The sequence below is a fragment of the Pyxicephalus adspersus genome, chromosome 2 (genome assembly GCF_032062135.1).
Source record: "Pyxicephalus adspersus chromosome 2, UCB_Pads_2.0, whole genome shotgun sequence".
Taxonomy (NCBI): domain Eukaryota; kingdom Metazoa; phylum Chordata; class Amphibia; order Anura; family Pyxicephalidae; genus Pyxicephalus; species Pyxicephalus adspersus.
In genome coordinates, this window is record NC_092859.1 from 22,455,783 (window position 1) to 22,478,835 (window position 23,053).

At 38.0% G+C, this 23,053-nt stretch overlaps 1 protein-coding gene across 5 annotated transcripts in view; it reads right to left on the reverse strand.

Annotated features, from left to right (window-relative positions):
• Positions 1–457: 457 nt before the first annotated feature.
• SOX5 (SRY-box transcription factor 5) overlaps positions 458–23,053 on the reverse strand; it is a 161,320-nt gene continuing 138,724 nt past the window's right edge. For 4 of the 5 annotated variants that reach the window (XM_072399923.1, XM_072399926.1, XM_072399927.1 and 1 more), the window contains 6 exons: positions 22,327–22,504; positions 15,633–15,808; positions 8,940–9,048; positions 8,179–8,352; positions 5,215–5,431; positions 458–4,403 (listed from right to left, as the gene is read on the reverse strand). In XM_072399923.1, the coding sequence (XP_072256024.1) occupies positions 4,103–4,403; positions 5,215–5,431; positions 8,179–8,352; positions 8,940–9,048; positions 15,633–15,808; positions 22,327–22,504 (1,155 nt within the window). In that variant the 3' untranslated portion in view covers positions 458–4,102. The remainder of the gene's footprint in view (positions 4,404–5,214; positions 5,432–8,178; positions 8,353–8,939; positions 9,049–15,632; positions 15,809–22,326; positions 22,505–23,053) is intronic. The other variant, XM_072399925.1, reaches the window with a different exon arrangement.

Sequence of the window (23,053 nt, forward strand, 5' to 3'; positions counted from 1 at the left end):
CATTTTTTTAAGAGTACAATAAATCCTCTTTTTTTTTTCCATTATTGTGGCATGACTGAAAAAAACAGAACAAAAAAAAATGAAAATATACAACTTATATTACACTATATGTTATGAACAAAATATAAATCTATTACTCTATGTTATATTTACATAATTATTTTCTTATTAAACTTCAAGTGAGATGGTTGCTTGCACATACTTTGCTTTTAAGCTCCAGGCATTTGATTGTCTCATCTTTTCTCTTCTACACCCAAATGAATTAAAGAAAAAAAAAAAAAAAACATTTTCAGCCAAACGCTGGGTAAACTTACGATGCAGCCAGCAACCAAAATGCAAATATAAAAGTACAACACGAAAAGTTTTTGTTTTCCTAAGCACATGGGAAATATTCCAATGCACCCACAAAGTAAGTCTGCACATTAAAAAAACATAAATAAGAACTAAAAATGAAGTGTTATCTGTGTAGTTAGACATAAAAGTTTTTTTCTTGGTAAAACCATTGCGTGTCTGGGGCTGCTTCCCTTAAAATTGCAGCTTGCTAATGATTTTTGTACCGTTTCACTTTAGAATTGACATCACCCTTACCAGAGAAAAAAAAAAATTCAAATAAAAACATCAGGCGATCCATATAAAATATTAGGAGGCAGGCAGAGACTTCAGGATCCAAAATTATAGTCATTTTAATCTATTGTTTAAGGAGGCAAAAGGGGATTTGAGGAAATTTTCAATATGCAAAAAAAAAATGTAGGCGATTCACCATTTATAGAATATAAATAAAGTGACATTTTCAGTTGAAAGCAGTGAAATCTGAGACTGAAATTTAAGAACATGTTAAAATTTGTTTGCAGTAAAACTGCTAACATTTGTTTACATTTTTGAACATTGGATTTTTCACTAATTATTGTGATTGTGGTATGGTTACGTTTCACACAGTGAGCTAAGTCCTAGAACCTGACCAGGCTTTTTTTTTTTTTTGATGACCCAAAAAAGGCATGACATGATTTTGTTTAAGTGTGATGTAAAAAATAGAGCTGGAGATTAAAAAATAAAATACATGGATAACAATGTTGATTTGGAAATAGGTCTCTAAGGACTTGCCAGCAAAAAAATACAAAGAGCAAATATATGAACACGATATTAAAATATAAGAGAGATCGCATGCAGGGCAAACAGTTGATTTAACAAAATTGCAAGTTTCTTTGATTGTTTATGTTCACAGATGGCCGTAAATTGTGCCGGGGAGTGCCATGGCTGTTAAATAACCTCTGTTCCTTTAGGAATGTGAAATGGTAATGACGGATCATCAACAGTTGGGGTTATGTTGCCTTTTTTTTTTTTAAAGAAAAGAGAGGAGTGGAAAATCAATGTTTGGGGTTCACAGCTCTTTCTATGCCAGTCTTCCTGGCAGATTTTCTTACAAAATTAGGTTTTGGCAAGATGCGGTAAAATGGGGCCAAAATCAACAAGGGATCACTAAGGACAGCCAAGAAAAGTGGCCCCGCGCAAAAAAATAACCGTTGGCGTGTGTTGTGTTTGGCCTACACAGAGGCCGCCTTGGTGGCATCTACCTGGAGCTTAAACAAAGTATTTTTTGTAGCCCAAAGTCACATATCCAAACAGAGCACATTTAACATGATGGCAATTAAAACGTCCAGTAAATGTGAAACAAGCTTTTGAGTCAGAGCTAAATTTTTTTTTCTCACATTGTACATATGAAGAATGGCATAAAGAAACAACACCGTCATTTGAATTTCTGTTGAAATACAGTGCTAAAAATATTTCTGACAAAACTGCAATGAAATACATAAAACCAGACATGAGAAGATTTCTTAGAAAAAAGTTCTGCTTGAGTTAAAAATCCAAAAACACCTGGCCTCAAAAAAAGGGAACATAGATTATTTATATATAGATATATTTTTTTAAGGTAAGGGGAGTTAAGAAAGTTATAAAATAGAGACATTGTTTAGTTTTTTTTTTTTTGCTTTTTTTTATATATCTAGACAGTTTTTTCTCTTCCTCTGCGCTGAAATAAAACAGAATACAATATGAAAAAATAAAAAGTAATAAAATAAATTACATTTAACTTACTAATCTGGGAACAGCCAACCAGCAAAATTATTATTAAAATTATTGTCATTACATTACTAAGAAGAGGCAGTTCAAATGGGAAAAAATACAGTCCTCCCAAAAGAAAAAGTACAAACAAAAAATATATATAACTGACATGCAACAATACTAAGAGTTTCTCCATGAGGGACCCAAAGTGAGTCTTTATGTCGGGGATAAATCCTCAGAATGAGCCGTAAATAACTAAAAAGGTGACAGAATCTCACATCCAGCCTGTCCAGAGGAAGCTTGTCTACACAAAAAAGTTTAAACAAAATTTGCATAATTCTAAATCAGCAGGCAAAAAAAAATAATAATGACGACAAAATATTTATTATTTTTATCATGGGGGATTTTTCTAAATCTGCAAATTTATTTCTCTATTCAGGAGAGGTTTTGAATGAGGACGGAATAGAGGTGTACAAAATAAAAAACAGCAAAAGTTTGCTCAGCAAACTTGTACTGGGACAGCACAGCATTAATTGTTCCAGTGAGGTGAAAATGTCAATTGCATTTATAAGTTTTGCACAGGAACTTCTGTTTCTCTGCAATTGTCACGTACAGAAAAAAAAAATGGCTGCATTCCCAAAAAATACAGAACTTTGGAAACTTAATGCAGTACAAGAAATCTGTAAAATAACTCCTGGCCTACACATACATACATGTATACAATGGGTCTACTTATTTCCTAATTAAGTTTCCATTTAAGGTCTTGGCACAATCTGAGTCCCCGAAACCTTTCCACTCGCCTAATGTACAGCGGACTAGAACTGTCGCACCAAGCACAGAATCCAAAACTATTAAGAGAGAAAAATAAGGGTCTGTGGTAAACTGGGTGTCCAGATATGATACATTAAAATTATGTCCTATATATATATATATTTATATCTATTTATGTTAAAAAAAAAAGTTCCTAAAATGTCAAAACTTTTTTTCCTCCCCAAAATGAAATTTTCTTAATTTTCGCCTGTTCTCCTCCAGCTATCTCAAGTGCAAATATTCATTAAAGGCTTCTTAAAGTCTGGTGACGATTAGGATGTGGGATTTCATCCCATGTTAAGCATGGTAAGAACCATGGCACGCTCACACGCACACAAAATACATAAAATATTTATTTTATCACTCTATTTTTTTTTTTAAGTCTCTCGCCATCACCTGAGAACTGCAACTACAGTTTCAAATAAAATAATTAAAAAGTTTTTTTTTTTTTTTTCTGTTTTTACCAGCTGTTGGTCAATTGTCAGTTCTTTTAAGAGATTGTCTAAGAAGTAACACTGTCCTAAACTTAAGACAGACCAGTAAGTAATTAAAAAAAATTTATGATCTAATTCAGCACATTATTACAAATTTGGCACTTGCTAATAGAAATGCAACAGATGGGGAAAAATGTCCATGGTATAGATGGAAAGATTTGGGTATCCACACACAACAGTCCCTTGTATCCACCCACAACGCCAAGAAAAATGAGGGAAGGGGAGGAGCCAGCCAGGAGCATCTATTTTTTTTTCAGGTGCAAAAAAAAAAATCTTATTCCTCTTTAAACTTTAGCACAAAACGACAAAACACATTCACAAGCCACTTGTTGGCACTGTGTACCTGAGTGAGATTTTCTAGAACATTGTAGAACAAACAGCCAAGTTTTTTTTTTTTTTTTTTTTTTTTTTTTTATATACGAAAAAAAAAAAAATAAAGTTGAAGGGTAAGACGTCAGTGCTGAGCAGCTAGATTACTGGCATTAGTTTACCCATAGCTTATCCCGTTCTTTTGGTGGAAAATCCGTCGTTTTTGTTTTTCATTGTATATTTCCAACCCGTGCATTTTGGGTCAAAAGTTTATTTTGTCAGTTTAAGTCCCAGCATTTTTTTCTTTTTTTAAAGAACAGTTAAAGTAACAGTCAGTGTATCCAAAAAAGCTCATGCTCCACAACTGATAAAGGCGAGTCGGGGTTGCGCCTTATTAAGTCCTCAAAGTTCAAGCTGTACCCCCTGCTGCATCAGTTGGCTTGTTCAGCACTGTGATTTTCACTGTCACTAACAAAATCCGCATCTGGATCGTCATCCTCGTCGTACTCATCGTATATTTCACCGTTCATGTCATCGTTTTGGATCTCCTCCTTGATATGGGGCTCTTCTCCTTTGATGCTGAAAGTGCTTTGGATGACCTGCATGCCGGGTTCTGGACTGCTCGAGACACTTGAGTGCTCTGACGGCAAGTGAGGAGATGGCATTCCGGCCATTGCGATGGCTCCTGGGTACACCACGCCCGATGTAGGGATAGGGATTTGTGCTTGTTGCCTGTCAAAGATGAGAAAGTGTGTTAAAAATGGGCCATGCGTACAATTTTATTAACATCTCAATTAAACAATGTAAAGGGAAACTTATAACAATTTATTACCACATAACCAGATCTCCTTTTGGATCCCTTTTAGTATAAAAAAACCCTGTTGCAAGGAGAGCACCCTGAATGATGTTGGTCTTCTATATTAAAGTAAAATTTAAGTTACACTTTCTCCGTGTTAAAAAAAAAAAAAAAAAAAAAAAAAAAAGCTCCTGTCATCCTGATTTCCTGTGTGTTTTTTTGTATACTTCAAATGTTGCTGATCAAGGGACCATTTATTGGTTCTATTTCAGTTTAGAAACAGCCTCAAATGGCTGACTAGGATGACCCTTTGTTCTGACATAACTTTTCTATTCTGACCAAAGAAACTCATTGAAAGTTTGCTTGGTGTCATGGTGGAAAGACATAACTTTCTACATTAGTCTATAGAAGACTGGCATACACACACAGACATTCATCAATAAATCAATTTTGACCATTCCCCTGCAGCTAGAAGAATATTTTTTTGCTAATGGGGATGCCAACCCCACTTACCAAAATATACATATACTTTGGCCTTGACCTATTAAAGCTATCCAAGACTGGAAAAGATAGACCAATAAGAGAACCTATGATAGTCTATCTTCTCCAGTCTTGGAAAGCTTTAATAAATCAGGCCATGTGTGTGTGAGTACTCAGTGAATTCTAGGGATGATATGAATGTATCATGGGGTGAACATTAAGTTTGCCTGTTCTAATTACTATCCAGAGGTAGGCAGAATCACCTACCCTACGTTGAAATACTGTCTCATTTCCTGCCGCCGGCTGCGCATGATTGCCTTGTACTCGCCGATCCGCAGCTTCTTGCCGTCAACTAAGCAGGTGCGCTTTGGCCGTGGCTTGTACTTATAGTCTGGATATTTTTCCAGGTGCTGCTTGCTGAGTCGAGCTTGTTCTTCGTAGTACGGCTGCTTCTCCAGATTCGTCATGGCTTTCCAACGAGACCCTAAGCAAATTCAAAAAAAAAAAAAAAAAAAAAAGATTTAGCGGACTCTTTACCAAAACAAATGATATGGCTGGACAAACATCTTCTACATGACAGATACAGAATGCAGCCAACAGAGAGTCTCTCTGTTACTGTGATATTGTAGCAAGTAACTACAGTAACTGGCTAAACAATTTCAAACCATCTAAATAGCACAATGAAGGTTCTGTAACTTCCCCTTTCCACACTGTGCAATAATGTTATGTGTTTATATTGTATGTTTACCTTCTGAGAGTACCCTAACCAAACATCATTACAAATGTTAGAAATTAAAAGGGTTTACTTTTAAGAACTGTTTTATTATTTTATTATTAACTTATTTCTTTTAGTTTGCAAATTTTTAATGTCTTCTTTTACCATTTTAGTTGTATTTATGTTTTTTTTTTTAAATTCAAAAACTCCAGATAAGCACACTGTATTATACTTGTGTTTCTCATTGGAGCCAATATATAATCCTGTTGAATGGTTTAGATTTGTCACCTAGGATTACAACCTTTGGATAACCAGCGCACAACTTTGTGCCATTTCTAAAAGAAACTGAAATAAAGGCAAGACCTAATTCTAGCCTATTTTTAATGAGTAGGGTAGGACTGGCACATCTGTCAGTCCTATATGTTGTCCGTGTCCCCATTGCAAAGATTTTCCCCACTTTCTGAAGAAAACATAGCTGCAGAAGGAGACATGCATGCCAAAGGAAGTATAAAATGACCTGATATTTTGATTCCTAAAATGTTATATAAATTAGGATACTGACGTTGAATTTCTACAGATACTAGATGACCATTTCCATTCATTGGAGCCAAGTTTTGGTCAATTGCCAGGTAAATGATGTGTCTAAACATGAAAAACATCCACACACAATGGTCTATGTTGTCTAAGAACAAGGAAATCAAAGTAAAAATATCTTTTTTTTGAGGGGGTCATAGTATCTGTTTTTTAGGTGTTGAAAATAAATTGTATAATACACTGAAGGCACTGCTGTGACACACATACACAGATACTGCTGAACATCTACAGCACTGACTGTGTATGCTGCAATCAAATCACTTCACTAGGAACCCAGACAGATCTCGTCTGCCGGGCCAGAACTGTCAGATAATGAGAGCTGACAATGTGTAAGTCAGACTTCAAACATACGCTCTGTCAAACCTGAGCACCGATTCTTTTTGTGTGCCTGACAACATAAAAGACAGAAGGAGAATCTTTCACTAATCACACAGAGCAGGCAGGGAAAAAACAGTAAACCGAACGACTAAACTGTCACACATAATAGTACTATCTATAGTGCTGTGTGACAAAGTGTAAGCTCCTATGGTGCACAGAGGTAACTGGTTCTCAGCGTTATATAAATGTATAATATTAATAATATTGTATAATTGTGGTGGGGACATAAGCTCATTAGCAGCAGAAATATATGTCATTAGTGTTCTACACTAATAACAGATACAGAATATAAAAGTATGATTATAATTATATAATGTTCCCTTTTCTGTGCACTTGCTGCGCCCATCTTGTTTCTTTCGCTTTCTGTTACGTGGTAACAGAGCAGATCAAAGTCGAGTTTCCGGGGCAGAGAAGTCTGTCATATATTTTTTTAACGTGATCTGCAATGAATTTGCACGTCGTCTGTGAACTACTGTATGAATAATGGAAGAAAGATGTGTGCGCACGCTCCTGATCCCGGGCCAAACAGTCAGAGGCGATTCCTTCTGTTAACAATTTCAGGGGAACGGCTGATTAAGACCAGACCTCGCCGTCGTATAAAACACTTTAAACCCTTTAAAATGTCAGCGGTGCTCTCGGGAGACGCAGAAATGTCAGCTCAGCTCAAGTGTCTCTTTTAAAAGAAATGTGTCTATAAGGTATTATTAGTGACAAAGGATGCCCCCACCTCCATGAGGGTGACATATGGGCAGGGTGCCACCATCTTCTACACAATGATACAATGTAACATATTCACAATGTTAGGAGCGGTTCAGAGGTGCATAGTGTTATGTTTTTATAGGTGATACAATGTAGAAGTTACATAAACTAGCGTTTATCATGAAAAACACTCTGGTGCTTCTGGCAATCAGGGTCTTTGTGTTATTTTTCCCAAGTATAAATTTGTTTTTAATCTTAGATGACTTGCAGAAGGATTAGGACCACTTTTGGATCTTGTGATTTTCCTTCAATTCTTGTCTAAAAAAAAAAAAAAAAAAAAAAGGTGGTCGCCCAGAAAGTAAAGACAGATCTCCCTAATGGAACCCCAAGTAAAGTAAAAAACTAGACAGGTGTTTAACCCCTTCGTGCTCTATTTAAAAGTTTAGCTGGAGCCACAAAATTTCTTTAAAGAGGAATGTTTTAAAACTGACTTCAAGGGCATGGCCTGCTTGCTAACTGGCCCCAATTTACACCTTGGAATTTACTGGCTGCATTATCAGCTACATTCCTGTATTTGCCCACATCTTTTGTGGAAACTGAGCCAGTGTCCTTGGTTTTAACTCCGTCCCTCTCTAACACCACTGTGCATTTTTCATAGGTGAATATTCCTGAACATCTCAGCAACTGATTATACATTTTTTTGGAGATGCATTTTATGCAATATGATAAAGACAATCTGAAAGTAATCAGAAAGGTATTGATGGGCGATTGACTTGTTGTATACAAAAGCTAAGAGTGGTCGTCCATTTCACATAAAATTTTCGGTACCTTTCATGTGATCATACCTAGTATTTTGCTGATGTTTGAATTGTGCATGTCGGGAAAAGCTTGTAGAATTTTTCTCCTCTCATCCTTTGCCCACACCATAAAGGCATTCATTGGACGTTTGATATGTGGCTCGCTGCTTCCGCGTCCCCGGGACTCCCGATATATCCGGGACTCAGACACACCAGCACTTCCTGCAGAAAAAAACAATGGGAGTCAGATGGCGGTTTTGTTGATGAGTTTTAGATGTCAAGAAAGTGTGACTTTTCTAGGGAATGTTAATATAAAAATATATATATAGGTTGTGTTTATAATATACAATATACATTTCATATTACTAAGTATAAGCAAAGTCTAGGATAAATAAGGATAAAACTACAGCAATAAACCTTGGATAAGAAATCCAGCCAGGTTATAAAGCTCTCTGCTTTTCCACTGAACAAATTTTATGCAATTTGTCCAACAGACCCCCAGGGTGTCAATGTGTGACCGTGTGTCAGTAGAACAGGAAGTCTGACCAAAGCAACACAAGCGACCAAAACTCTAAAGATGTTCTGACCCTTCCTAAATCTTGTTCTATGCCAAAGAATACATTACTGTCATGTGCAGCCTTGGAATCCACAACAGAAGGTGACAAGCCACAGGCCTAAGTTTAAAGATAAGGAACTAGAAATACCTTCAATATTTGTGGGGAAAGTCATTTATATAGAATATCAGTAGAGGCAAGAAATCCAGTGTGAATGATCAACACCATTATCAGTGTGGTAGAGCCAATACTTACCATCTGAGTCTCCACTCAAATTAAAATCCATCATTGTGTGGCTGAACTTTCCATCATCGTTTTGCTTCACTGTCATCTGCTGGGATAGACAATCTAGGGATGGCTTGTCCTGCAGGGTTGAAAAAATATATTTTTTTATAATTCCAATACAAATGCTAATAAGTGATTTTAGCACAGAAAAGGGTCATTGTGCCCTACATTATGGTAGGAGGACTTCTTGCTTCCATCACAGAATTGGACACTTGTACTCCATATTTAGTTAAATAGCCGGTTATATCTCTTACTATGTCAGTATTGATGAGTCACAATTTGTCTTTCTGTCTCCTGCAGAAACTTTGAGGACATCCAGGTAGAATGAAGGACACCCATCATTGAGTCATATGTCATCCAACAAATTAATTGTGTCACGCTGATTAGGATGTCGTTTCAAAAAGCCAATAAAACCTGTTTAATGTCTTGTAATTGGCAGGCAGATTCGGCATAAAGATCATTAATTAGATATGGGTGGTTCAGGACGCCCACTGTAAAATCACAAGCAAATATTTCTGATATTGAGGCAGCAGCTCAGCAGAGTCACCAGCTGCTACAGATCAGAGGACGGAAATGTATGATGTGTTGCTACAGGAAGATTTGGAGGTCTCACATAACACATTGCAAATTAAACTGCACTAGTAAGTTCATAGATCGGAAAATAATAAAGGGAACAAAAAATCATCCAAAACACTTTGTTGTCTTGCAAAGTTAGCATGAAACAGGTCACATACAACACATATATAATTTATTACACAGCAAAAGAAAAATACCACCATGCAGATTCAATGGTGAGATTTTTTTTCATAGAATTCCTAATATAAGTTTGTGTCTCTGGCCCATCCACATGAAAATAATACTCTTTCACAGCTGAGAACCACACTCTTCCCCTCACTTATTTTTGAATTGAGATCTTTGGAAATGTTGTCATGACCGCTGAAAAGAACTAATGTGACATATTTCTAAAAACTGTAACCAGCAAAAACTATTTGCAAATCAATCACTGAATCTGTATGCAGATCAGAACTGTGCGGAGCACTACATATAATCTGCAGGAGTTGGAAGAAAGTAAAAAAAAAGGAAAATAGACTTACAGAATCTGGCTACAGAAAATGTTTGGAGGTTTGTATTTCTACAGTCAGAGCACCCAACATTTTGCAAAGGTCAAATTTCATGCTGTAATTCATGTTATATTCAGAATATATATAGTATTGGTGCATCAGATTATGATTTGTTCTTACGAGTCCCTTACAGAAATGTGCAGTTTTCACTTATAAAAATCGAACAATCAGAGTTGGTTATTTGAGGTACCCAAACTTTTTCCTCCTGCTGCTAAGCAGGTAACATTGTTCTGGCTCTAACAAACCCTTACATAGGCACTCTGCCATTCTGTGCACATAAATTCACTAAACATCTGAAACGCTCAGATCTCTCTTAAAAGTGCGTCAGATATGGCTGCCATGACTTATAACTTGGGCGCTTCTCTCTACTAAGACAAAAGTCATCGGAGGAGTGAAATGAAACATATTGTGTGCTCTCGCTCGCTCTGCCGCTTCCATCTTTCCCGATGGCGCTTTTATAACTTTCTATTATTCCTATAAAAGCTGTGCAGACGACAGACCACCAGAGAGGATGAAAGGACCTTTTGAGGTTTTAATGATTAATTAGTTATCTTTTTTATTACTCCAGAATGAAGACATGACAGAGTGTGTTAACCATCCTCCCCCCTCAGTTATCTGGAATCTTCCACAGATAAAGGACAATAATCCTCCCACAGTATCCAGATTCATCATTAAACTACTGACAAGTGAGGCCTGTGCGTGGGCTTCTGTGGGGCGCTGAGAATGACAACGTAACGGTGGTCCCGGTTTTGTTTCTTTTTTTTCATTTATGAAGTTTTAGATGTTTTGTACAGTTAAATGTACAGTATGTGCGAATGTCAGATACAGAAATGTTTTTTAAATTCTGCAATAGGCAATTAAATGGTGTGGGAACCTTTTGCTTCTGCAGTTAGGCTTTTGGCATGTCTTTGGTACCTGAGCCAACCAGCCAAGTGACCGCTATCCACAGAAGGAATTCTATAATGATGACACAAAGTTTAGCATGACCACCAAGTAATATAAAGTAATTTACAAGTGTCTACATAATTTGTGATTTTTTTAAATGTGATCATAAATCATTGTACACACAGCTGGGCGCACTCCAGAGGTGTCTGTACTGTCAGACCAACAGGCCTTTTAACATTTCCCTATCTGACCACTGGAGGCACCCTTCCATCAGTTTACAAAGAACAGAATCTACTGTATCTGATATATCAATGGCAACTTCATAATCAGCTAACCTTTGTCTTTTGGAAAAATAATTTTATGTTAAAACTGATTAAATCATAACATTTACAGGTTCCAACGCCTCCTTCTACAATTTGATAAAAATGTATGGACTAATGTGACTGACTACAGAATAGGTCATAGCTATAAATATAAATAAGTATAATAATAGCCTATGACTCTGGAAGGGCATGTTAGAGTGTAAGCTCCTTTGGTGATGAGACTGATGTGACTGGCTCAGAGATCATTGTACAGATTTCTGAACTATGTCAGAGCTATAAATACATAATACCAGTAGAAAGTGACTGTGAAGAGAAGAAGTGTAAGCTTCTCTGCTGCAGACTGATGAGAATGACACACAGATTTCTGTATAGCAGTGTGGAAAATGTCAGAGCTATATAAATACACAATAAAAATAGAGCGTGACTGTGCTGGCACATTAGAGTGTAAGCTCCTCTGGTGCTAACAGATGTGACTGACTCAGTGTTCCCTGTACATTGCAGCAGGATACGTCAAAGCGTTGTCAATGTACAATCATGAAAGTGGGTGACTGTTGTAGTGCAAATCTTTCCTACAAACATAATATTAAAAAATAAAAATACAAGAGCTACATATCACTTCTGTTTTTGTATTGAAATATATCTAATATGGTCAAAAGCTATAAAATAATTAAACAAAAACTAAACTGATAATAACTGACCAACTAAAGATGGACAGCAATGAATATTATCACATCATATACAGCCCTTATATACTTATACTAAATGTGTTTATTTCCGTTGCTGCCGAGTAGGTATTTATAATTCAGTAATTGGTGGTAGAAGGAGCACTCAAACCTTTGGTGCGTCTCTGTAATCCTGACCTGAAAGAGTTAATACAATTCGGATAATGTAACCAGAGTCCTTGAAGGAAATAAAATGAATGTGGTGACTATGCGTCTGCTAGAAGTTATTGCTGGGCTGCCACTTATATCTTTACATTGCTGTCATTAGAAAAATAAAATTAAATCATTCTCGAGGCCCATACGCTCACACATAATCAGTCTCTGGCGTGCGTGGGCTCTCATTAGTTGGAACTTATGGCACGATGACAAACGAGGCACCGTGACAGGGCCACAATGTATTTTACTGACCATCTGTGAAAATAGGTCTGCTGGTCTTTCGAAGGCGCACAGCTGAACACTTATGCGAGCGAGAGGCCGGTGAAGAAAGCCAGCCTCCGACTCGAGGAAACGGCTCAAACCGTACACTGTGGTGTTCTTCGTCCGTATGAGGGAAGGGAGACTTCTGGGAATTGGGGTCCATCTTGCGTACACCTCCGCAGATGGAGTCCTCTTGCAGCCACCCAAACAGTTAAAATTAGATAGAAATAGAGCGTTGGGCTTTAGATTGACAGAAGCCGTTCCACTTATCTTTGGGGTGATTGATGGAGATTTATCAATACTGACAAATTTTTATTCAGCTTATAAAAAAGAAAATGAGAATGTCCCTAAATTATACAATGCCTGGAAACTAAATTAAAGTGAATTTAAAGATGTTTGTCATTTGCAAAATATCTGAACGAGTAAAGGAATGCTGAGCAAATTTCAGTTATAGAAAGTTTTTTATGAATGATCATATAATCAATATAATTTGACGTCCTCCATAAAAAATCAGATTTAAAAAAAAATTGCAGGATGGTATCAGACAGGTATGATAAAACTGACAAAATGCTTTATTCTCCTTTTGTGTGTGGGTATTGGAGGCATTTTGGGGGGGAAATTTCATTTTTTGGTGTTAGGGCAATATGTCATTGTCTCCAATAGGAATGTTTTTGTTCTCCTGGATGGGTCCAGCAAAAAAGTGTCTTTCCAAAAATTGTTTAGCAGTCTATTTCTGAAGATGTCTTGGACCCCAGTAAACTCACCTGCCAAGTAATGTGTAGGGTAAGTTTGGATGTGTTGTTTCCTGGCCAATAAATTTGACGTCTATCAGCTTTCATAGGGGAACAAGCTGTGAGAAGCTTTCCCTGTAAATTCTCTAGAATGACAAATTGCATCTCTCTGCTAACCTTGACTTGTAATCCCACTTATCTTCGCAAGGCTGCATCCCCAAACTACTTTCAGCCCTGGCCAAAATATTTTGGCTGAAGAATTATGGAGGTTGGAACATCTGAGAAAGAATTCATGACTACAGAACAAAACTCCCTTAATGTCCCTGATTATCGATTTCCACCAGCACCTCCTCCAAGCTGTAACTACACAGGAATTAGTTGGGGTTTAGTTAACAGTGGTCTATGACAAGTAATCAGGCATTACACAGGCTGGTTACTATGCTATTAAAGGAACAGACAACTGGCACGTGACACAAGCAGAAGCAAAAACTGATCTGAAAGATTACCTACCTGTGCCACAACAGAGCCTCTCATTATTATAATGTACATCCTGAGCACAGCCTGTCAGCCCAATTACAACCCTCCGTCTGAACGACTGCTCTGTAACCGCAGTTAAACAGCACGCTCCTGGGGTCGCCTGCAATTCCTGAAACTTCTATACCATGCAAAAAGCTTTTATTGGGCCCCTATGTCCAACCACAAGACCCTCTCCGCAACTACAGAGGAGTCGGGTGAAGAGCGGATGTCTAAAACGATTTGGTCGGTTGTCACTTGATTATTCCCAGTTAGCACGCGGGGAATGGGGGGGTAAGGTTGTCTCTGCTCTAGAAGATTAAAAAAATAATAATAAAAGTGGCTACAGATGCTCCGTGAATGCAACCAACTGCTGCCCCCGTGGATGAATTCAAGGCGCTTAACAAATAACAGCAATTTAGCTACGCTGCCGAAGAACAGCTCCAGTCACTTTACATTAGCATCTGGCTGAGCGTTAAAAACCTTTTCTACACGGGGAGCAGCAAAAGAGGAATTTCTGCTCCGAGCGCCCTTTCAAGAATGCTTAAATATTTGAATATAAATTCCTTTGTGCCTGTGATCACTTCTTCCGCTATAATACACTGTTTATACGGCTTGTTGCCTGCACATGAGAGCGCCTACAAGGCTTACACTGTCAACCTACGAAGTGCAGAAAGTCGATAAGCGTCTTTAAGTAAGCGCTGCACCGTCCATGCTGGTAGCGTCACTGTACAAGTTGCTCTAAACAGGGGAATATATCAATGGTTAAGGAGCTCATTGGGTGCAGCAGCTCCCAGATCTCAGGTCAGAAATGTTTCTGAATCAGAGTCCAGTTTAAAGTGGACTTGTCATCACAAGTATATTTCAAGCTGAGTAATGTGACAGCGTAACACTTTCAGGTATTCGTTTTCCTCTTTATCATCCCTCACAGAGATTACAGTACTCCTATCTATGTTCGGTCATCATCTACTCTTCCTGGGCTGAGATTGCCACAGCAAACCAATAGGATTATTCAGTGCCTGGGCAAAACTTTTTTATGATTACACACACTACCTGTAGGTAAAGTGGCTGCAGACACATGCAAAAACGATCCTATAATGTATGATGTACATACACAGATGCTATATATTAACAATTAACACTGACACTGATTAACACTAATTAACACTGACAATTGACATTGTTCCTGGTGAAAGTGCTGATCCATTTTTCATTCAGTGCTGACCACATGTCTCAAGGTCACCTGATCTCTGATAAAGGGGAGAATTACTAAAATTGGTAAATGAATACATTTATATAGACAATTGTCTAAAGCAGAAAAAAGACTGTCCATATTGAGTTCATTTAGAAACTTGCTCAAAATGCTAAGAAAACTTGAAAATATTTAAAATGGGGGTGAACAGCTTTGCACGATAAAAGCCAAACCAGTTTAACAATGGAAATGCAAATTGAACATCCATCCCTCACATCAAAGTGTCTTAAACTCTGATGGAATTTTCCCTGTGTCTATCCTGATGTCACTCCGTCCGTCGAGCTCCATGTCTAATTAATATTTAGCTGTCATTAGCTGAGAGGAGTCAGCTTGTAATAAGTTTGGGTATTTAGCGGGATAACACAGCTTGTCAGGTCGACTATAGAATGGTGGCACGGCCCCCTCGCCGCCTGACATATCGCTACGGTTTAAGACCCTAGAGATCAGCCAAGTACCAGCTAAGCTTCTATTCCTAGAGAGGACGGCATTATATCACAAATCCCCCTCTGATCTCACTAACATGCTGGTTTTTCTGTGAAGCAACCCAGATATTTCAAAGAACTCAAAGCGCTCAAAGAGTCATAATTTGTAATGGCAACCAGGAACTGAGAGAATTAAGTGGCAGATTTTGGCAGCAGATTTGCAGAATGCGATTATTAAGTTAAGCGAGGACTGGAAGCGACTCTGACGCTTGCTCACCTTGTCTGTCCGGCAGTTGTTGAGCGCCAGGCTGTTGACGACTGCCACCTTCCCATCCAGAGCCTGCTGCTCCCGTCTCAGCTGCTCCTTCATCTGCCTTGCTTCCTGGATCGCCTTCGTCACTGCATCATGGTCGTTTAAGTACCCCGTCGACGTAATGGAGGATAAGATATCTGCTAAAGAGAAGGCAGATGTTAGAGGGAGAAGTATTCAGAGAGAGAAGGATTGTAATATTAATGCTTATAATTACATGCAATCACCTTTCAGAATAGGCAGAGACATCACAACTCACTAGAAATGTTATACTACTACACAAGAATTTATAGACAAATTATAAAATATGCAAGAGTGGTGTCATGGTTTCCAGATCACGTTAGAAAATACAGGAATAACATCACTGCTTTCCAGATATACATTCTATCAGCCATTCCTCAACCAGGGTTCCTGAAACCATGGCTGAATGATCTTTCATTTGATGAAGTATTCCTTGGTTCTGGGTCCAACACCACTTGGAAGAGCAAGAAAAAAAAAAAACTTTTAAAACTTTTGGTTCTTTAACACATGAATGGTATAATGGCTACCCATATAGAAGTTAATATTAACCATTAGGGACATAACCACTCTCCAGATGTAAGTTATTGTCTACAGAAGTCACACAGAAGTTATATGTTGCACGTTGTGCAGAAGACTATGAATCAATAAATCTGTGAGGAAGGACTTAATGAAAAACAGACTAAGCAGAAAAAAATGATTTCTGAATTAGTCACATATTTGGAGTCACAGTGACAATGAGCAAAACTTTCCCTTTTCCATCCAGCATTTAATGCCCACTCTATTCTGTTTGCTCTGCGTCCCACCCTACGCCTCGCACCGTGATTTTACTAGATTTTTCTAAAACGTGCTTCAGATTACTTAAAAAGAATCAGCCAGTCTCCAATCTATTCATACACAGAGCTGTCATCGTTTCGTGACATGTCAGAAAACAAATGTGAGCGAGGAGTAAGAAAACAAACAAACAGATAAGAAATGGCGACAGAGAGAAAGTGCCTCGTCGTTGGGGCTAGGACAGATGGGGGGGATTGTCGACAGAAGGCAGCTGCTAATCGCACATAAAAATGACCGGCTTGCCGGAACACGTTCTGCGGATTCCAAAAAAACTTTACAACCTAATCCATTTTTAGAACAAAAAACATCTGGCCCGTAAGTCCTTTAATCTGCCAAAACACGCGATTAAATCCCATGATTTGTTGAAAAACACTGAGATTAAAGAAAGGGAATCTAAAATGGCTAGCTGCTGCCTGCCCAACGTGTTATTAATACTCTCCCTTTGTGTCAATTATAAAAGTCGTGTTTGCAAAGAGCCTTGCCTAATCGCATCAGATTACACCATCCTCGGCTGTATTACCGGGAACCTCTATCTGATCCAATCGCTGCCAAAAACATGAACAGAAAAAAAGGAAAAACATTGTCTCCATGATTTAAAGATCAATGAGCGAAGAGGAAAAACCGGTGTCAGATTAGTTGAGCTAAACCCCGCTGCAAGGACTTTCTGCCTGCAAGTTTCACAACGCTTACACGAGGAGATTTCAAGCTGCAATGAATTAAATCTTTAAGAAGAGAAATTAATCTGCTCGGCTCTCAAACAGATTTGTGAGAGGCGCACAGAACTAGAGGAACTAGGTCGAGGAGTTTGGACCCGCCGTGAAGTGTCTGACATACAAGAGGTCATTAGTACAGATGTTAGACAATCTTCGCCTGAGTTTCAGGCTTTCCCAGGTCCCCTATGGATTCAGCACCATGGACAGCGACTGAATCGTGGCTGATCTCTGCACCCCGACATTCCTGACACTACATGCATTACCTGGACATGCAACTAAAAGAGGACGAAGGCTGTTTATGAAGATCGGAGTAATACCTGGCCAGGGCAAAAGCTTTGAGTACGGTGTAAAGAAAAGCAAAATTATAAAAAAATACATGGCTCAGTTGTGAAATGATCATATCAAATTGATTGTTATCCAATAAAGCTTTACTGGTTCAAGCTCAAGTCTTTGTAAAGCTATCACCCAATATTAATCATTTACCTGTCCTTGTTGTGGTTACCTATGGGTAGGATGCAGCGGGATGCCTCCTATTCATCCACACGCTTGATCTCCCTTCTATATAAAATAAGCAGTACTGCCTACTTATGCCTGTCCTGGTGGAAACTTTGGATTTCACAGAATTTACTGTTCCAGTAACAAAAATGAGCAGGACAAACAAAAATATGGGGAAATGACAAAAATGACAAAAAAAAACTCCCTACAGAAGCTATATAAATGAAGACAACTACTAGGACTGATATTTTCTATTACCAGTTGGCTAATAAATGGTCCTATATCCAAATTTCCTGCTTAAGGCTACAGTTCTCTTTACATGGTTGTTCAGTCATCATTCAGGGTCGCCCACTACTTACTAGTCTGAAGAGAGGAGATGACAGAATCCTATACATTCTGCTGCTTGTGCAGTTAGATTCCCTGTTGCGGCTTCTTTACCTTACAATTTACTATGAAGTTACAATGTTGCAGTGTGATCATTAGGAGAGGAGACTGCAGCACACTGATGAAATCATCCTAGCCTAGGAAACATCACTGATTGGAGCTCATAGAGGGCTTTACTAAATATGGTACGGACAGGTCCACTTAAAGGAAAGCTTAAGAAGTGTTTTTGGTTCTCTTCAATAAAATGTATTATAGTAAAGGCTTAACAGTATAAAAAATGGTTTATCAGTTTTCCCAATATTCTCATTTTGGGTCAGAATAACCCCATAGAAATAAAAACAGATTCTGTCGTTTGGATCGAAACTACTTTAAACATGGCACAAAGAAGGAAAAAAAGAGGCCGCGATATATAATAGAATAAATACAAGATGCATCAAAGGTTTAGGAGCGGGGAATGAGGACGATCTTCTGTCTGGAATGTAGAGACCCCAGGAGCTCGCCAATGATCAGACCTCACACAGGGAAATATGTACACAGACAATGGCGGAACACAGAGCACAGCTGGAGCGCCAGATTTATCTATGTCGCAGATAAGAAGGAGTTAATATTAGCAGGATTTCTCTAAAGTATAAAGAATTGTTTTATATTGTGTGCAATAACTTTCTATGAGTTTGACCAGTCAGACTTTGCTATTTCCACATAAGTGATCTTTGTACATTTACACCTTTCATTGGGGCTAACCCCTCAGGTGGGGAAAGTAGACGCATCTCTTTATTAAGGGTTCCTGCCATATTGTACAGAATTGCTATGGTGTGGCAGAGGATGGAAGAGCCCTAAGGGGACCCCTGGCAGAGTAAGCTTGTATGGACCAGAAAAATGGATTGTATACAGCTTTAGGGGTGGATCCAGTGATGATTGTTTATTAGCCACAATAAAATACCAAAAGTTGCTTTGAAATTGCTATGCACAAGTCCCCCCTCACCAAGGCTTGTTCTCTTCTTGCACAATAAACCTGATGAAGCAGAGAATGTGAAGTGTGGTGGAGTTCAACCGTGACAATGAAAAATTTTTATCTGGATCCCTGCTGCTTGGCATGTTCATCCTTTCTCTTTATACTCCTAAATTTTAATTAGCAACAGCAGCATCTGTAGTATCCTAATGGGACCAATTTATTAAAAAAAAAGTCTTCTGAAACCTTTCTACATTTATATTTTCGGAAGGTTCATTTGAAGCTATTTTTGCCATTATGGAATGGCTGGTAAGAATCACTAAACATTGGGTGTGCACTCTACACAAGTGTTAACAGTCTGTCAAAATGGATTTTGGAAAAGCAAGATTATAAGCGTCTACATTTCCCCCCAAGGAAACAGATAGGACCTGAAAATACTTCAAGAGCCTGAACATGCAAAATAGCTTTAAAACCAACAGTAAACAGTATTTATTTAGCTGCTCTGTTTTCAGTATAAAAAAATAACAGGAAGTCAGATTTGCAGGAATGGCGGGATTGCCGTTATTACACAGCAGAGATACAATGTAACCAGCCGCATATGCTCCCCGTCACGGGACGTACATTGTGTGGACTGCAGGGTAACAATGAGTCTGACAACATAAGAAAACATGTTTAGGGTTTCTTATTGTATGTTTGTGTATCCGCTGCGCAAATGAGACATCATCGTAATCTGCCGTGCTGTCTGAGCTGCGATAAAACTATATAATTAACACCTGCTTGCACTTCCTTTTGCAAAAAGTAAAATATCTTAATTGCATATAGACTTTTCAAAGTTTTGTCATTTGCATGCAGCATAATTAGCTAAGTATGAAAAAAAAAAAATCCCACGATGTGCGACATCTTGTATTTTGACATAAACCGTCTATAAAAAGCTCAGTGAAATGAATAATGAAGGAGCCCCATTTTGTGTACGCCTTTTACGCAGTATTCATCGAGGGGATAAGATAACCCCAACTGGATGACATGGTTTGTTCTGTGCACTGTGTATCAGACAACTGTTATGCAATTTGTTTTATATGATACTATTTTCACCTTTTATTATTTTTTGTTCTATTTCATAGCTGATCCTGCAGTCTCTTTGCGGCCATTACCGGTCTACAGCTCCACTCTGGCAATGGCTGCATGGCATTTATCAGGGTTTCCTTATGGTGACAACAGTTGACCATGTCTGTAATGTGTGTTGGCATGGTTGCTTACAGTTCCCTATGGGAAGCCAATGGGTGATCTGCCAAAGAGCAGGAGTAGTAGATATTATTTCAATGAATACTGAAGGATTGAAAATGCCTCCTGAAATTACATTATGATAAAACTTCTTTGAGATCTTTGTGATTCGGTTTACATACTGAATGTTATAAAATAATGTGCTGCATATGACTATTTTACATTACATCTGACTCAGGAGAAAAACATAAAATCTTTTCACATTTTGATGTGACCATATAGCAAGACCTCTAAATACTGGAGGGATAATAATTAATCTCTTAATGTCCTAACATGAATTATACATCTTTGGCTTATAACAATCATCTACTCCTGGTAACTTTACACGTTCCTTGTGTCTGTGTATCGCCTTCCTCCCATTGAGGAAAGCACTGCCATGATAAAACTGCTGGGTACAAATGTGGAATCTAGGGGGTATGTCACACCAGCCGCTACAAATCTCTCATCTTGTTTTCTCTGGTGATTTAAAGCTGGATACAGAGTTACTAAAGTAACTGACTTCTATTCTCATCTAGGCAGCTAGTGTAACATAATCCCCAGCATTGGCACAAAATATGAGTAGAAAAATAACTGCCAATTCTGTAGCTCAAACATTGCATAAAAAAGTTAGTTGAACAACAACTTCTACATCACTTGGAAGTCAAGCAATGCAGACATTCCATGAACTGCAATTCATTTTTCACAGCAACAAAAATAATAGGAAGAAAGATCCCCTGCTACAAATCACTGAGATAAAGTAAGCAGTGACATAAGGATGCCCACTTACTGGTAAATATTGATAACCGATCCAACTGCATTCACCATCACTTGTAAGTGGTTCATAGAAGGACAACTGGTGAACTTAAAGGATCACTTGTTATTGTGCATTGATTTGGTTTTGTGATTTTCAGCTATCAATCATCTTCTCCCACATCAACTGTATCTATAGCAAAATGTTCCACTGTTGTACCCATCAGGAAACTCGCTTTGAGAAATGCAATGCAGGCTTTCCAATTCTTTAATACAATGTAAGTTTAGAATTAAATATGCACAGTTAAGTCAATATCCTTCCATATTTGGTGGAACTGCAAGCCACAGAACTCCCGCTAGCTAATGCAACCCCAGTGGCTCTAAAATCTCACACATTGATAAAAAATATATATATATAAAATAATATATATATATATAAAAAAAAACATTGATAAAAATAAAACTATAGCGAAAACACTTTATGACTTATGAAGCAAACATGACGACACTTAACAAAAACCAACATTAGCTCTTTGTGCGCAGATTCCTTGTACTGATATTTGCGGCATGCATTGTGTTCTATTGTCTAGTAAAGATGTTGAGGAGTGATGAGAGGACTGCTGAAGGACAGGTATTCACGAGCTGATTGGAGGGGTAGAAACCTTTTTTTACCTGACAAAAGGAAGTGCAAAGTGTGCAGTACTTAACACAACTGTGTTGCTGGGGAGTCCTCACAAAACATATTGTGTTGCTGACCATGCCCTATGGTTCAAAGTCGATGAACGCTTAATAGCACGCAAAAGCGTCCTTCATCTGCATTACTGGCTACAAAGCATAGCACAGGAATTTATTATTATCTCGTTCACTGATTGTTGCATGGGTTCCAGAGGTGTCTACTGTACCATTGAGTGCACTTAGCTGGGGAAGCCTTTAATCTTTTATTTCAGAAATATTCTTTATGTACAAAAAGAATAAAGTTTATCAATTATATATATCTATAGTATAAAGGGGGTCCTGAGTTTATTTTAACTTTCTTTGTCTTTGCATCACTGAATGGTCCATTTCACTTGCCTCCAATTTCCAAATTATCAACACGCAAAATTTTCACATTTCTCTTAAAGAAAGGATGGATCAAAAAAGACAAAATATATTATTAGATAATAGCAATGTTGATGGCTTGTAACATATCTGACCCATCAAAAAAGCATTTTGGGGATATAGAAAGACCTTGAATAGCCGATATTTGAATGCAACTCACCTATTGAATTGACTCTAACTGGAGGACTGGCGAGGGTGGAGGAGACGGACGGTTTGTGTGAGCTGTTACTGCTGCTTATCCTAGCTGGAGGGATGTGTGGGGAGGTTGGTGATGCAGGAGATTTGCGGTCTGAGGTCTTGGGCTTGGCAGAAAGGTTCAGGGGCTGAGCAACATCATCCTAGAAAGAAAACATAAAAGATATAAAATTATAGACACTGAATCCAAAACTCATGAAAATGTCAACTATTTGAACTAAAATGATAAGGCGAAGGAACGAGGCTACTATACCATACATACATGAAAAAGTAAAAATCCTCAATTTCTCTATTCAATACTGTATATAAAATACCCGACCTATTGCTCTAAATGGTGTCTGACAATTTACACACAAGCAGAATGAGAATTGTTGACTGAGCTTAAACTGCATCAAAAGCCTAAACCTTTTTTTTTCAATTTTGAATTTTAATTGCTGTGTCCTGGTGATAACTGACTCAGTTACAGAAAAGGGTGAGAAATTTAACATTTTGCAGTTGTCATTGGAATGGAAGATGAGAATAAATCTCTCCTGATGGAGGAGACACTTGTTTTGTTGGCAGCTGAGATTTTGCCTTCCTTTGTAGAGGTTTTATCTTCCTTCCTGTTATAGCCCTGGAACTGGAAAACCAAGCAGCCTACAAGGTATTCTCAGACTAAAGTCAGCATTTCCTGAATATTTTCAAATGTTACC